General features: G+C 44.0%; 2 protein-coding genes across 2 annotated transcripts in view; both read left to right on the forward strand.

Moving 5' to 3' along the window:
• Positions 1–13,670, forward strand: part of LOC128115839 (zinc finger protein 658B-like) — a 47,640-nt gene that overhangs the window by 14,942 nt on the left and 19,028 nt on the right.
• Positions 3,624–9,731, forward strand: LOC128115836 (zinc finger protein 431-like). The gene is made up of 3 exons (XM_052746931.1): positions 3,624–3,783; positions 9,333–9,459; positions 9,667–9,731. Exons 1-3 carry the CDS (start codon positions 3,781–3,783, stop codon positions 9,729–9,731), a joined length of 195 nt encoding a protein of 64 aa, XP_052602891.1. The 5' UTR covers positions 3,624–3,780.

Genomic DNA, 13,670 nt, shown 5'->3' on the forward strand with positions numbered 1-13,670 from the left:
GAGGGTTACCCTGTCTGTCCCTTGTTGATCTACATTCGTTGGTCCAGTGTTTTCCCTTACCACACCTTCTGCATACTCCAGAAGGAAGGGGCATTCTGTTGCCAGTGTTCCTTGAAGAAACATTATTTCTAGGAATGACCTGTTTACAATCCCTTTTCAAATGTCCTTGCTTTCCACATCCAAAACATCTAACATTGCTCAAACCTTTTGAAATTGCTTTTCCTACCCACATATCATCATGGTCATAAACCTCTACATTAACTGTATCTCTAATCCAATCTTCCAAAGGTGCAGATCTTGCCTTAAATGGCCTAATTATTCTTTTGCACGCTTCATTTGCATTCTCAAAGGCTAAAGATTCAATTATTATCTGACTAGCCTCTGAATTCGGGACCATTTTTTGTACTGCTGAAGTCAATCTTTGTAAGAAATCTGTGAAAGATTCTTTGGGGCCCTGTATAACCTTTGTAAATGACTCAGTTTTTTTCCTGGTTCTTCAACTCTGTCCCATGCATTCAAAGCTGCCGTTTTTCATAGAACTAGGGTTTGGACATCATATAAACATTGTGTTTGTACTGAAGCATATTGGCCTTCGCCAATAAGCTGATCCTGGCAGACTTGTATTCTGCTATCCCTCCATTGTCTTTCTATATTTTTAGCCTCATTACTGAACCACATTTTCCACTGGAGATTTTGTCCGGGTTCAAGAACAGCCTGTGCCAATTCCCGCCAGTCCTTTGGTAGAATCCTATTACAAGTTGACCAGGTGTTTAACATTTGCTTTACATATGGTTAGTGCATGCCATAAGATGCTATTGCCTCCTTAAATCTTCGTAAGTCTAACATTTCAACTGGAACCCAAGTATTTTGTTCATTCTCTTCATCAGGTAGCTGCTGTACGGCTACTGGATAAATTAAGGGTGATTGTGTGAAAACTGGCTTTCTTTCTGTAACCTTATGATCCAATTTTGAAACAACTTCACTATTTATTTCTTCTGTCTGAATTTGAATTTCTCTATAATTCATTTTTACCGGTTTAACAAGTTTTTCTAAGACTGTTATCCTGGCACTTAAGTTGACGATCTTTTAAAATAGTAAAATGAGGATAAGAAAAGTAATAAACTGAATAATTCGATCAATATTAATCTTTTCATATAGTTGTTCCATTGTCAGAGTGCCTAAAGTTTCAAACAAAGCCCAATTTTCTTCCAATGTACACATAAAGCCCATTTTTTTTTAATGTAGAAAAAAAATCTCTTTTAAATAGATATGTTAATTGACTTACCAAGTCTGGGTAGAACAGTAGAATCCCAGGGAATTTCACAGCCACCTGGTGTTCGAGGTGTGAATCCAGAGAGAGAGAGAGAGAGAGAGAGAGAGAGAGAGAGAGAGAGAAAGTGTAGCCGCTTGAGCCGAGTCAAGCCTTGGCTTTACAGGCAGGGGCCCTGTTCAGCAGGGCAGGTCTGAGTTGTTTGTAGCAGTTGCAAGTAGCTCCAGCTGCGGGTCAGTCAGGCCTGGGCCCAAGCTAGGCAGCCGGGCCGCCCAGGCTGGAAACCGGACCTGCCGCCAAGCCAAGCCAAGCGGTTTTTAATGAATTCTTGTCAAGTTGGGCGCCAAATGTAGATGTATCCAACCTTCTTATTAAATAAGAAACACAGAACCAATGCAAAGAAGAAAGCCAAGAGGTCAGAGCTAAGAGCTAAAACCTTACCCTTCCTCCTGCAGTGGTCCTACCTCTCTGAACCAGAGCTACCCCTGTGTTAAAGTCTTTATATAGAGTTCCTGTCCTGCCTTCTCATTGGTTGTAAACCCAACCACATGACCGCCTCCTCACAGCCTGTCTGTATAGGCCTCCAGGTTTTCCATGATTGGTATTAAGATTAAAGGCATGTGTATCCAATAATGGCTGTATCCCTGAACACACAGAGACTTACCCAGCTCTGCCTACCAAGTGCTGGAATTACAAGCGTATGCTACCACTGCCCTGCTTTCCTATGGCTTGCTAATAGCTCTGACCCCCGGGCAACTTTATTTATTAACATACAAATAACATTTTATTTTATTTTATTTTTTTATTTTATTTATTTTATTTTTTTTTGGTTTTTCGAGACAGGGTCTCTCTGTGTAGCTTTGCGCCTTTCCTGGAACTCACTCGGTAGTCCAGGCTGGCCTCGAACTCACAGAGATCCGCCTGGCTCTGCCTCCCGAGTGCTGGGATTAAAGGCATGCGCCACCACCGCCCGGCGAAATAACATTTTAATACAAATAAAATATCACCATAGCAGGACACAGGATAAAACTCCACAAAAGCAAGTTTCCATTTTCATATGTGTTTTTGTTTGTTGAGGTTGGAGGTGGGCCCTTTGGGAGTCAGTCCATCCAAGGCTTTTTCTGAGTCCTTGATGAAATCATCCAAGGGACACTAGTTCTGTGTATTGGCCTAAGGACAGACATGGCAAAGTCTGTTCTGGAATTTGAGCCACTGTGTTGAAGGAATCAAGGGTTCCAGACTCTTTAGCCTGAGGGGGTGTGGCTATCAGTCCCTAGGCCACCAGGTGCTCAGCCTGAGGTCGCCTGTGTTCTTCTTGCCCTGCCCCCTCTCAAATGGTGTGTAAGAGCTGTACTTAATAAACTTGCTTAGCATGAGCCATCAGTTTATGCAATATGTACTGCTCCATAACTTTCTATCTTCTCATTCCAGGTTGTCACCCTGAACACCTCCCCTTTGGGGCCCCTAATTGCTGGTGTTTCAGGTCACAAGCTGGTTTAACCTTTGATGTCCTTCCTGTCTCCACCTCCCAAGTGCTGGCATGATAGGCCAGTGCCACCATAGAAAGCTGGGAAAGTGTTAGTGTTTGGATGGCAAGGTGCAGCTGAGAGAGGTGTGAGCAGTCGTGGGTGTTCCTTACTGAAATTGCTGGTGCCTGGTGAATGTCAATCAGGTGGTTTATATTTGAATTGGGTGGACTGGGTACCATTTCAGCTGTGAGGGAGGGGGATCACTCCACTGCACATTGTTTAATGATCTTCATATGCTAGAGAGACCCGGTGGGCAGATGGAAAATTGTCTACTGAGTGAGGGACAAGTTCAGGGACGACTGTTCAGTATAGGTGCAAGTTTCTGCTTCAATGCCAATCTCTGCAGGTCTGTGACAGTTGGGAACTACAGAGCTGCATCTGTTTTTTTTTTTTTTTAAAGTTCATCAAGCAGCGGTTCCTCTCCAACAGCTGCTCAGGATCTCGACTACAGGGTATTTTTTTTTTTTTTGAAAAGATTTACTTATTTATTATGTATACAACGTTTTGCCTCCATGTATGCCTGCAAGCCAGGAGAGGGCACCAAATCTCATTATAGATGGCTGCAAGCCATCACGTGGTGATTGGAAATTGAACTCAGAAGCTCTGGAAGAACAGTCAGTTGTCTTAACCTCTGAGCCATCTGTCCAGCCCTAAAATTTGTAGCCCAGGCTGGTCTCGAATTTGTCATTTTCCTGCCTACACCTCCTTCATCAAATCCTACTGGCGAGCGCCACCACAACGGGCGAGCTGCAGCTTTTCACTGCACTCTTTCTCTAAGGGAGCTGCCCCTGTCACTCAGGCATCACTATCCAATCACGGCCTCCAGATGGACCCAGTCAGAATGTGGGCGGGTACTTCCGTTCCCCCTTGGCGAAGGCTCCCGCAGCTCCGCGACTGAGGGGAGACTCTCGTGTTCCGTGTCCTGCGCTGTGACCCGCTGCCGGGAGCTGTGAGGAGAGCCCGACGAGCTGGGAATCCGCCATGGTGAGCGAGGGGCCGCCGTCCCCATGCGGGGAGGAGCCTTGGGAACAGGTGTGGGGTCCTCCTAGGGCTGTGGGAAACAGCCGCCCAACACAGTGAGGTCACATAAGGGCCATGCCACTTCCGGGAGCTGGGCGGGAACCAGGGGACCACCTAATTACGTGGCGCCCCCCGGTGCGCCTGGGCAGAGCGTGGGAGGCGGGAAACCTTGTAACCTTGTGTGGAAACATCCTTGTTGTCAACGTTATGGTGCAGGGCGCGTGTATGCGCTGTTTTTACTGTCTCCAGGGAAGGCAGTCTTTTTTTGAGACAGCATTTCTCTTTATAGACCAGGCTGGCCTCAGAATCACAGAGATCCTCCTGCTTCTGCCTCCCAAGTTCTGGGTTTAAAGGTGTGTGCCGCCACCACCTCGCAGTTCAGTAAGTCGTTATTGCAGTTGCATTCAAAGGTTAAAGTCAGATGGTCACTGTGGGAACTATTTATTCAGCCATGTGTTGGTCATTTTTTCATTCATGATAAACTTTTCTCATCCAATTTGTTCTTAGCATAAATTGTTAGAATTTAATTGGACTTTTGCCAGATCTATGGCTCAAATTCTGTATTGTAATATAATATTCACATAATAGCCAAGATGACAGCAAACCACTTGGTTGCTTTCTACTCAAGGTTAGTCCTGCCCCCTGCTAAGGAAGCCCCTCCTCCATCAGGCACAGTTCCAGTGGAATCCCCACCTCTCCATGGTTAAATGTGCACTGTTACATCCTTTCCTTAAAAAGACTCTTTAATTAGGTTTGCGTTTATGTAGGAGGAGATGGCCCCTGTGTCCTAGGCAGGTAGGCCCCATGCAAGTAGGGAACAGAGGAAAGAATCCATGACCCCAACCAGAGACAGTTGAGTCCATCCATGTGTTTCCCCAACTGACTGTAACAGTTGAAGCCAATTGTTGTCATCCAGGTCTTTCACTCTCTCCTCCGTCCCCAAACACAAGATGTTGCTTGGCCCCATTTTCTCCCAATTGAGCCTTCTCTGAGCTGTGATCACACAGATTTGTGACTCTCCATGTTTGCTGGACTGAAGACTTTTGAATTTAATTTGTTAAAATAATTAAATCAGTGGTAGTGTTGCATGCTTTTAATCCTAGTACTTGGGAGGCAGAGGCTGGCAGATCTAAGAGTTTGAGGCCAGCCTGGTCTATAACGCGAGTTCCAGGGCATCTAGGACTATCAGTTTGTTCTCTCTCTCTCTCTCTCTCTCTCTCTCTCTCTCTCTCTCTCTCTCTCTCTTTCACACACACACACACACACACACACACACACACACACACACACACAAAAAAAAAAAACCCAAGAAAAACCAAAAAAACCCCAAAACACAAAACAACCCAAACAGACAAAACAGTTAAATAAATTTAAAACCTTTGTGCCTTGTGTGGCAGGCACTTCTCTCCAGTTAGAAATGCAGCTTCATGGCATCATCTACAGCAGTCACACTTCAGCACACCAGGTTTACAGATCACTGCTTGAAAAGAGACAAAAATTATGGAAGAGAAAGTAGTGGAACTTTCTCTTTTTCTTAGGGCTCAGCCCTGGAGAACTTTTCCCTTTCCCTGGAACTGCTTAGAGCAGGCATGAAGTGGAGGAAATGCTCATCTGAGGAACTATTTCCCCTGACCTGTGTGCATTCTGCTTAGATGGCCGTGGGTGTTGGGGCCTGGACTAGTGGCCTGGCTGCATTTGTTAGAACTCCGGAAGGAAGTGTATCCTGACTTGTTGGGAAGTCAGGCTATACCTGCAAGTGTTACATCCGTGGAGGGAAGGGTATCCTGACATGTCAGGAAGTCAGGCTGTATCTACAGTTGTGAAGGGAAGGCATCTTGGATACCTACAGCTGTGAGGAGAAAGGTATCCTGACTTGTCTGGAAGTCAGGCATAGTCAAAACTGGCTTCTGGTGGGTTATGGCCTCCCCTCAGGATATGGCACTCTACAGTTGAGCTCTGCTCTGCTGAGCTAAAGGAGTTTCCCAGCAGAGGTAATGCGTTTCTTCTTAGCTCCTGCCCAAGTTGTTGCTTCTTCTGCTTCACTCTGCTAAAGGGGAAATCCCTGCAGAAATGTAGCAATCTGCTCTGGCTCCTGGGAAAAGTTGTCACTTTTCTCCACTCCCATTGGAGTTTCCCAGCAGAGGTATCTGTTTCTTCTTCTGCTCTGCCCCCTAAGGGAGCTTCCCAGCAGAGACTCTGCTCTGTGCTGGTGAAAGATCTTCACCCAAAACACTTTCAAGAAAGAGCTGTATTGGGACTGAGGTGTCCAGGAGAGTGGCTGCCTCTGCTAGTGTGGAGAAGGACAGCTGATACCTGAACAGGCACAGGGGATTATGTAGGGTTTCTTAGGGGTGGAGTTTTTCCAGAGAAGATTTTCAGGGAGGGAATTGGTCAGATTTTGATCCCCTTGAGCCTGGACAAGCTCAGATTGGCTAGATTTTGTGCTCAGGATTGGTTGGTTTTGTGTTCAGTTGGTCAGGGTCATATTTGGCTCTGGTTTCAAAGCCAACATGTGTGTGTCTTTCACTGGCCCTTTGTAGCCTTTGGCTCTAGTCAAGACCAGGGTGTATTTCTATTACTACCTTGGGTTCCAAAGCAAAAATGTGTTTCTTTGGCTCTAGTTTCAGGGTCAGGGTATATTTGTTTGGTTCTGGGTTCAGGGCCAAAGTGTTTCTTTCACTGGCTCTGAGTTCAGGGTCAAGGTGGGTTTCTATCACTGTCTCTGGTTTCATCCAGGGTGGGTTTCTATTACTGTCTCTGGTTTCAGATCTAGGGTGAGTTTCTATCACTGTCTCTGGTTTCAGGACCAAGGTGGGTTTCTTTTGCTGGTCCTTTTACCTTACAGTAGCCCTTCCCATTTCCTCACAGGGACCAACACTGAATGTGAGCAGGAATCAAGCACAATACAAGCTAGTGCTTCTGCTCCTGGAGTGGGAGAGGTGGCGACGATTTTTTCACCTCTGGGTAACCTGGCAGAGCCAAAAGGATTCGGGTCCCCAACAGGAGAAAGCACATGTCTCCACCTGGGTGGAGGAGAGTTTCACACCAGAGAAAACCCCTGGTCAATACAGGGAAGCAAACCTGATAGAAACACATAGAAACACATGTAGAGACATATACACAGAGAGACAGACATGCAATAAAAACAACCAGGGTGGCTATCACATATTCATACACCTAAACAGACAGAGCTATCCAGTGATGAATGACATGGTTCCCAGACACTGAATCAGAATCTACATCTGACCTCTGCTATATGTCTAAACAGAAGGCACTTCAACAAGACTTACCTCCAGAAGTGACAGAACAGGTGACTTTCTAATTTGTTTCCTTGGGATTGTAGGTGTCAGATCCCTCTAGGCACTAGGCAGTAAATGTCAAAGGTAGCCCTGGTGGGGTTTAAATAGGAATGGCCCCATAGACTCATGTCTGAAGCTTGGCCTATGGGAAGGGGCACTATTAGGAGTTGTGGTCTTGTTGGAATATATGTGGCCTTGTTGGAGGAAGTGAGTACTGTGGCTGTGGTCTTTGGGGTCTCAAATGCTCAAGCTAGACCAAGTGTGCCTCAGTCTCCTTCTGCTGCCTGTTGATCAAGATATAGAACTCGCAGCTTCTTGTCTAGCCCGACATCTCCCTGCTGGCTGCCATGCTTCTTCCCATGATGATCATGGACTAAAACATTATCATTAGATGTTTGGTGTTTGCCCTGCATGGTTTCAGACTTGCCTTGGTCCAATCTTTCCTTAATTCCTTGAAAGGGAAATGTATATTATGTGCCGTTGTGTTTGGGTTGATATGATTCATGATTTGTTATTTATTACATGAGGTCATAGTCAAGAGACCTCCTTGCATGTCAGAAGAAACTGTGGACATTCAAACAGTATTGGGACTATTACATAACATGTGAATCTATGAAATCAGACTAAATGCATTTTGCATCATGGTTTGACTGTTAGCCTGACATGACCTGTGTCAAAATGTTGTGGGTTGAATGAAAAACCTTCCAGGTAGTGTGCTGAGTGTGAGCACATTCCTTTGTTTTTTTGAAAGTGAGCAGCCCCCTCCCTTCTCAAGTAGGCATGCCATCACCAACAATAGAGACTCCATTCTTAAATAATGTAAGGTAAAGTAGAAGTAATTGCTTTTCCTTGTCAATCCATATTTCTTGCCTGATTTTTTTTTTTTTTTTTTTTTTGGTTTTTTCGAGACAGGGTTTCTCTGTGTAGCTTTGCGCCTTTCCTGGGACTCACTTGGTAGCCCAGGCTGGCCTCGAACTCACAGAGATCCGCCTGGCTCTGCCTCCCGAGTGCTGGGATTAAAGGCGTGCGCCACCACCGCCCGGCCTTGCCTGATATTTTTATGTTTATATTTTTGGCAGATTGAATCAGGTTTTTGTACATGTCAGGCATTTGCTCTTGTGCTGAACTTTACCCATGTCATGACTTTTGAACTTTGGCATTGGTGTCATTTTTCAGAGCAAAAATGCATTCATTCATGAAATTAATAGTGATCTCCTGAATCACTAAATTGTCGATGTGTAATATTGTCTCTACCTTTGTGTATGTTTTTACACTTTTACATTATTTTCAAATGTGTTATCTTATCTGTTGACCCATCTGTCTATACTCCCTCCCTTTTGGTGTTTGTTTTACTGTTTTAGGATCAGCATTTACTTTACTAATGTTCTTGAAAACTCATTGATCTGTCAGACAGCAACTGAATAAAAATGCTTTCCTTCCTGGGAATTATTAGCCTTACAGTTCAATAAGGGTCACTCCAGCTTATGATAGACAAGAGCAGAACTGGCGGGAATGTTTAACTCTGTGGAGGAATTTTGAGTGAGGCTTGAGTGCTTTCTGTTTTTTAGTTTGAGACAGGGTCTCGCTATGAACCTTTGGCTGTCCTGGCAATCTCTACATAAACAGGCAGGCTTGAAAATCTCAGGGTTTCACCTGTCTCTGCCTACCGAGGTTTGGGATTAGAGACGTGCACCACCACACCCTTATTGTCCATCCTTTCTTGAAGTTAATAACTTTGGTAAAATTCTGCTGATGTATACTAAATAGTGTTGCTCTGTTTGCATGTCTCTCTGTATATATTCCTAGGCATTTCTCCTGCTGTGCCATATTCTATTCTTTAGGCACTGAAATGGAAGGTGTCATTCTCTTTTGATGTTTCCTTTTATTTTTTTATTTTTTTGGTTTTTTGAGACAGGGTTTCTATGTGTAGCTTTGTGCCTTTCCTGGAACTCGCTTTGTAGACCAGGCTGGCCTCGAACTCACAGAGATCCACCTGGCTCTGCCTCCCGAGTGCTGGGATTAAAGGCGTGCGCCACCACCGCCCTGCGATGTTTCCTTTTAAAATGAGTTGGTGACTGCATTTGATATTTACTGACCCATGTCATAGAATGTATCAAGCACACAGAATTATGTAAATATATTCTCAATGAAGTCTATATGTACAATGCAGTCAGTCTCACCATTTCTATTATGTACATATGTGGGATACTTTAGGATGCAGTGACCTATGAGGATGTGCATGTGAACTTCACTCATGAAGAGTGGGCTTTGCTGGATCCTTCCCAGAAGAGTCTCTACAAAGATGTGATGCTGGACACCTACTGGAACCTCACTTCTATAGGTAAGAATGTGAGCTTTCTGTCACTTTTTAGCTTAAGGGGACAAGCTTTTTTCTTTGGATTGGTGCTCTTCTGTGATTTTGCATATGAAAGGGGGAGAATCTGGTGAATAAATCAGTCATGGTTGTAAGTTTCATGAAAGATAGTAATTTCAAGTGTGCCTAATTTCCAGTAATATATCACATACATTTTCTGGTACTGTATTTTAGGTTACAAATGGGAAGACCATAATATTGAAGAACATTGTCAGAGCTGTAGAAGAAATGGAAGGTAATTTTCATGTGCAAGCTTGTATGTGTGTGATAAGTATCAGATCCCCAGTTGCTGGCTTCCTCCATCACTGATGCAGTATGTCAAATTAGACCAAATTAATAAATTCAGATTTAATAAACAAGGCATAGCAAATCAGCACACTTTCAGGGGCTCTCAGGAAGTCAGGAGACAGAATAGGAGAGCACCCATGGCACATCTATGGGCCGGGTCTTAAATAGCCAGTAGGCATGGGTATGGTCCCAGGCATCTCGGGGAGGAGGAGCCGCCAGTAGTGGGCTTTGTGGAATGGGAACCCCTGAGTGGGAGATTCCAAACTCCCAACCTTTTAGGGTCTATATGGGTGCAGGTTCAAGTCTGTCTGTTTCCTGCTGGCATGGGATGATATGGGGAAGGAGGATTGGGATTGGGGTGGGCCCATGCTCAGCAGGGGTTATGGGTGGAGCAGCATTTGGATAGCTGCCATCCAGGAGACCTCAGGAACCTGTTCTTTTTTTTTTTTTGGTTTTTTGAGACATGGTTTCCTCTGTGTAGCTTTGGTACCTTTCCGGGAACTTACTCTGTTGCCAGGCTAGTGTTGAATTCACAGAGGTCTGCCTGCCTCTGCCTCCTGAGTGCTGGGATTAAAGGTGTGTGCCACCACCTCCAGGCACAGGAATCTGTTCTTGAGGAGACAGAATGCAAGGTGCTAGGAGAAAAAAATAGATTATTATCACTGGCCCTCTGAATGGGGCTACCCATTGGTAGTAGGAAGACTGCCAGAAAGAATGGAAACTGAGAAGTGTCCTGGTTGTACAAAAGAGTCAAGGGTGAATGAGTGAGGCATGAGGGCAGATATGCCCATAATTGGGACGTCTTGGAAATCTAGGTTTCAGTTGCTGGTTAGTTGCCCACTTGTGCCTAGAGAGGTGATATCAGCAGTGAAGTGCCAGGAGCTTGGGGAGATGGCATGGCAAATCTAGGGATGATGTGTTCCAGGAGTTCTGGAGCCATAGCATTTGCTGTTTCCCTGGAGGTTTGGAGAGCATCCATCCTGTGAATGTGTCATAAGAGTTAAGAGATATGGAGCTTTTTATGAGTGGGCAGTTGGGTGAAATCAACCTGTTATTATTCCCCCAGTTGGTGCCCTTGCTTGGTTTGCATTCAGAGCTGTTGCAGGGGCTGGTGTATGTGGAGGGCCCCTGAGGGTTTGGCTTTGGCCCAGGCAGGAAGAGTGAACCTACAGAATATGCTCAAAAATAGGCTCTGCAAAGTAATATTAGTTTCCATCAGGCCAGACTTCTTTACAAAGTAGCCCAGCCCTTTTCCCAGGAACCCTCAGGTGTCTGTAAAACTACTGGAACAGATTTATATCTTGGTGTCATGGTAAAAAGCTGTGGCCTTGGGTTAAGGCATGAACATTTTTAAGTCTAAATTCACTGAACAAAGGAGATTGGGTGAGTGAAGGAGGAGGGAGTTGAACATGCCTGCAGGGTTCTGTATCCTCTCTAATGCTAACCTAGCTCTAAAAGCTGGACCAGTAAAATCCACCAAAATTTAAGAACCCCTGTAGACTGTTTATAATCAGTGCTTTATCAGTTTATCAAAATTGCATTTATCAAAGCTAAAACTTTGAACCTCTGAAATTATATCCAAAACCAGTTTATCCTGTACCATGCAGTCTGTGAATGAGGCACACTTGTATGTATTTTTAATAGGAAACTTACTAATGAGATACTAAGGTGCTTGTAGCCTTGGGATTGGGGGTTCTGTTAAACTGACAAATCTACTAGTACCCTGGTCATCAAACACAATCAGATCTGAGAAGGATAAGTAAATGAGCAGGAATGAGCCAGCTTTCCAGTTACCCAGGCTGTTCCAAGTCTCTCTGTGGTCACTGGGGGACAAGTCCCAGAGGTAGCACTTGTTCAGATGCCAAACCCAGAGGATCTGACAGATTCTCTGTGGAGTAGAAATTTGGGGAGATTGGCCTACCTGTCTTGGCAGAGTGGGACAATTGTTCCCCCATTGCTCAACTTATTCATAGTCTGGACATGATCTCAGCAGCACTTAAAGGTGTAAAGCAGCTTTTTGCTGTGTGGCTGGCTTTGTTACATTTGAGGCAAGTCTCCCGGTGGAAGTTCTTCTGTGGCCATCCATCTTTTTGGAGAAGATACAAGATGCTTCCAGGAGTTGGCATGTCTCTCATAAAAAGCTTTTATATTAAATGCCATATTCTCAGATCTCTAAGGATGTTTGAGAATGTTAAGTATATCTAAATTAGACAAATGTTCAGGCTTAAATTTGAAGGCATATATAAGTTAAGTCTGGACATACAGTTTACCCAATTAGTTACAGCTTACCAATGTTAGTAAAAGCAAGAAGATTCAGTCTGTAGTTTTTAGTGGTGATCCTAAGATATATAGGACAAAACTAAGTTTTAATGTTGAAAACAATTTAGTTTCAATATCAATTGTCAAAATCAGCATTGTTTTAAATCCTACTTTCATAAAACTTCTTTTTAGGCCAGGACAGGTGGTGGTGGCGGTGGTGGTAGAGCTCTGGTCGGAGGGACGAAAGGAGGAGGGACCAAACAGAACAAACTGGCTGGAGACATTTATGTAGTAGTTCAGGGTGTTAGAGCAGACAGGAACAGAGAGAACAGACAGGAACAGTACAGGAATTATCAAACAGAAATGTATCCTAACCACAGGAATTATCAAACAGAAATATATCTTAACCCAATTCTATTGGAGACCTAATGTCTCCTTGGTGGGCCCAGTCCAAGTGGTTACCCTTTCTAAAGATGGTAGTGAAGTATCTTTAACCTCAATCAAAATGGCGGCCGGCTATATGGTCACCCTTCCTAAAGATGGCTGTGAAGTCATTCACCTCTCTCTCTGACCTTAGCCATAATGGCACCTGCCCAGGTGGCTGACTGCCTGTAATTAGAGTAGTGGCAGACCATGTGATGTTCTCCAGCACAGTTTCAATCTGGAGTCACAAGCCTTATAGGTTTCAAAACATCCAATTAGCAAGACACATTCAGGACACAAAAACTCAGGCATTCAAAACCTGTCAGAAATACACATGTGTGGCCACAGCATTCACACATTTCCACCAACACCTTTAAGGACAAGACAAGCAAACAATGCCACAATAGATGTCACAGTTTCAATCATAGCCATGTAAGAGGCATGTTGTAGGACTATCCATCCACTTACTGTCATGCCTTCCATTTATCATATAAGGTATACACATTGATGAGGAGATAGGGTTTGTCCAAGACCTTTTATAAGTAAAGCTTCCATATTAAAGCCAGTGTTCCTCATTTTCTTGTCGTGAGTGATTTAGCATAGTTTAATGAGAGGAGCACTTTATGAGTGACTTGGAGATGTATAAACATGGATCTCTGTTCTACATCTGTATCACACACAAAACATTTGATTATGTGAATGCAATGTGGAAACCTTTATTTGTTATCTTCTTTACCAGGGATGTCATGTGTCACTCTGGATACAATCCACGTGAGCATAAGGGGCATGGAAAGAAGCATTGCACTTCTGTCTGTCTCAGAACTGGAAGATATGTGGTAGTCCCCACTATGAGAAGACATGATGACTGTGATACAAGTTTACAATTAACTGGTTTTCCAACTTCAGTGGGAATTCATCAACAAACTCTCATTGGAGAAAATGAGTACCAGGAATATGGAAATTTATCTCTCTCTTCTGGTTCATTGTGCACATGTAGTGTGGCTCACAGTATAAGAAAATGTTATAGATGTAATCAGTGTGGTCCAACTCTGAGTTCTTCAAGTTCTCTTCAAGGATGTGAAAAAACTCACATGTTAAGAGAAAATAATAAATGTGAGTCATCTACTGAAGGTTTTAGCTATTACAGGCATCTTCAAACACACCAAACACCCAATAATGAAGAGAATCTCTATGAATATAATCAATGC

The sequence above is a fragment of the Peromyscus californicus genome, unplaced genomic scaffold, assembly GCF_007827085.1.
Source record: "Peromyscus californicus insignis strain IS unplaced genomic scaffold, ASM782708v3 Scaffold_1__1_contigs__length_55948999, whole genome shotgun sequence".
Classification (NCBI taxonomy): domain Eukaryota; kingdom Metazoa; phylum Chordata; class Mammalia; order Rodentia; family Cricetidae; genus Peromyscus; species Peromyscus californicus.

What these genes read in the sequence shown, in the direction of transcription:
- LOC128115836 (XM_052746931.1), top strand. An exon ending in CTGGAACCTCACTTCTATAG is followed by an intron (nt 9,460 to 9,666) that starts GTAAGAATGTGA and finishes ACTGTATTTTAG; the next exon opens with GTTACAAATGGGAAGACCAT.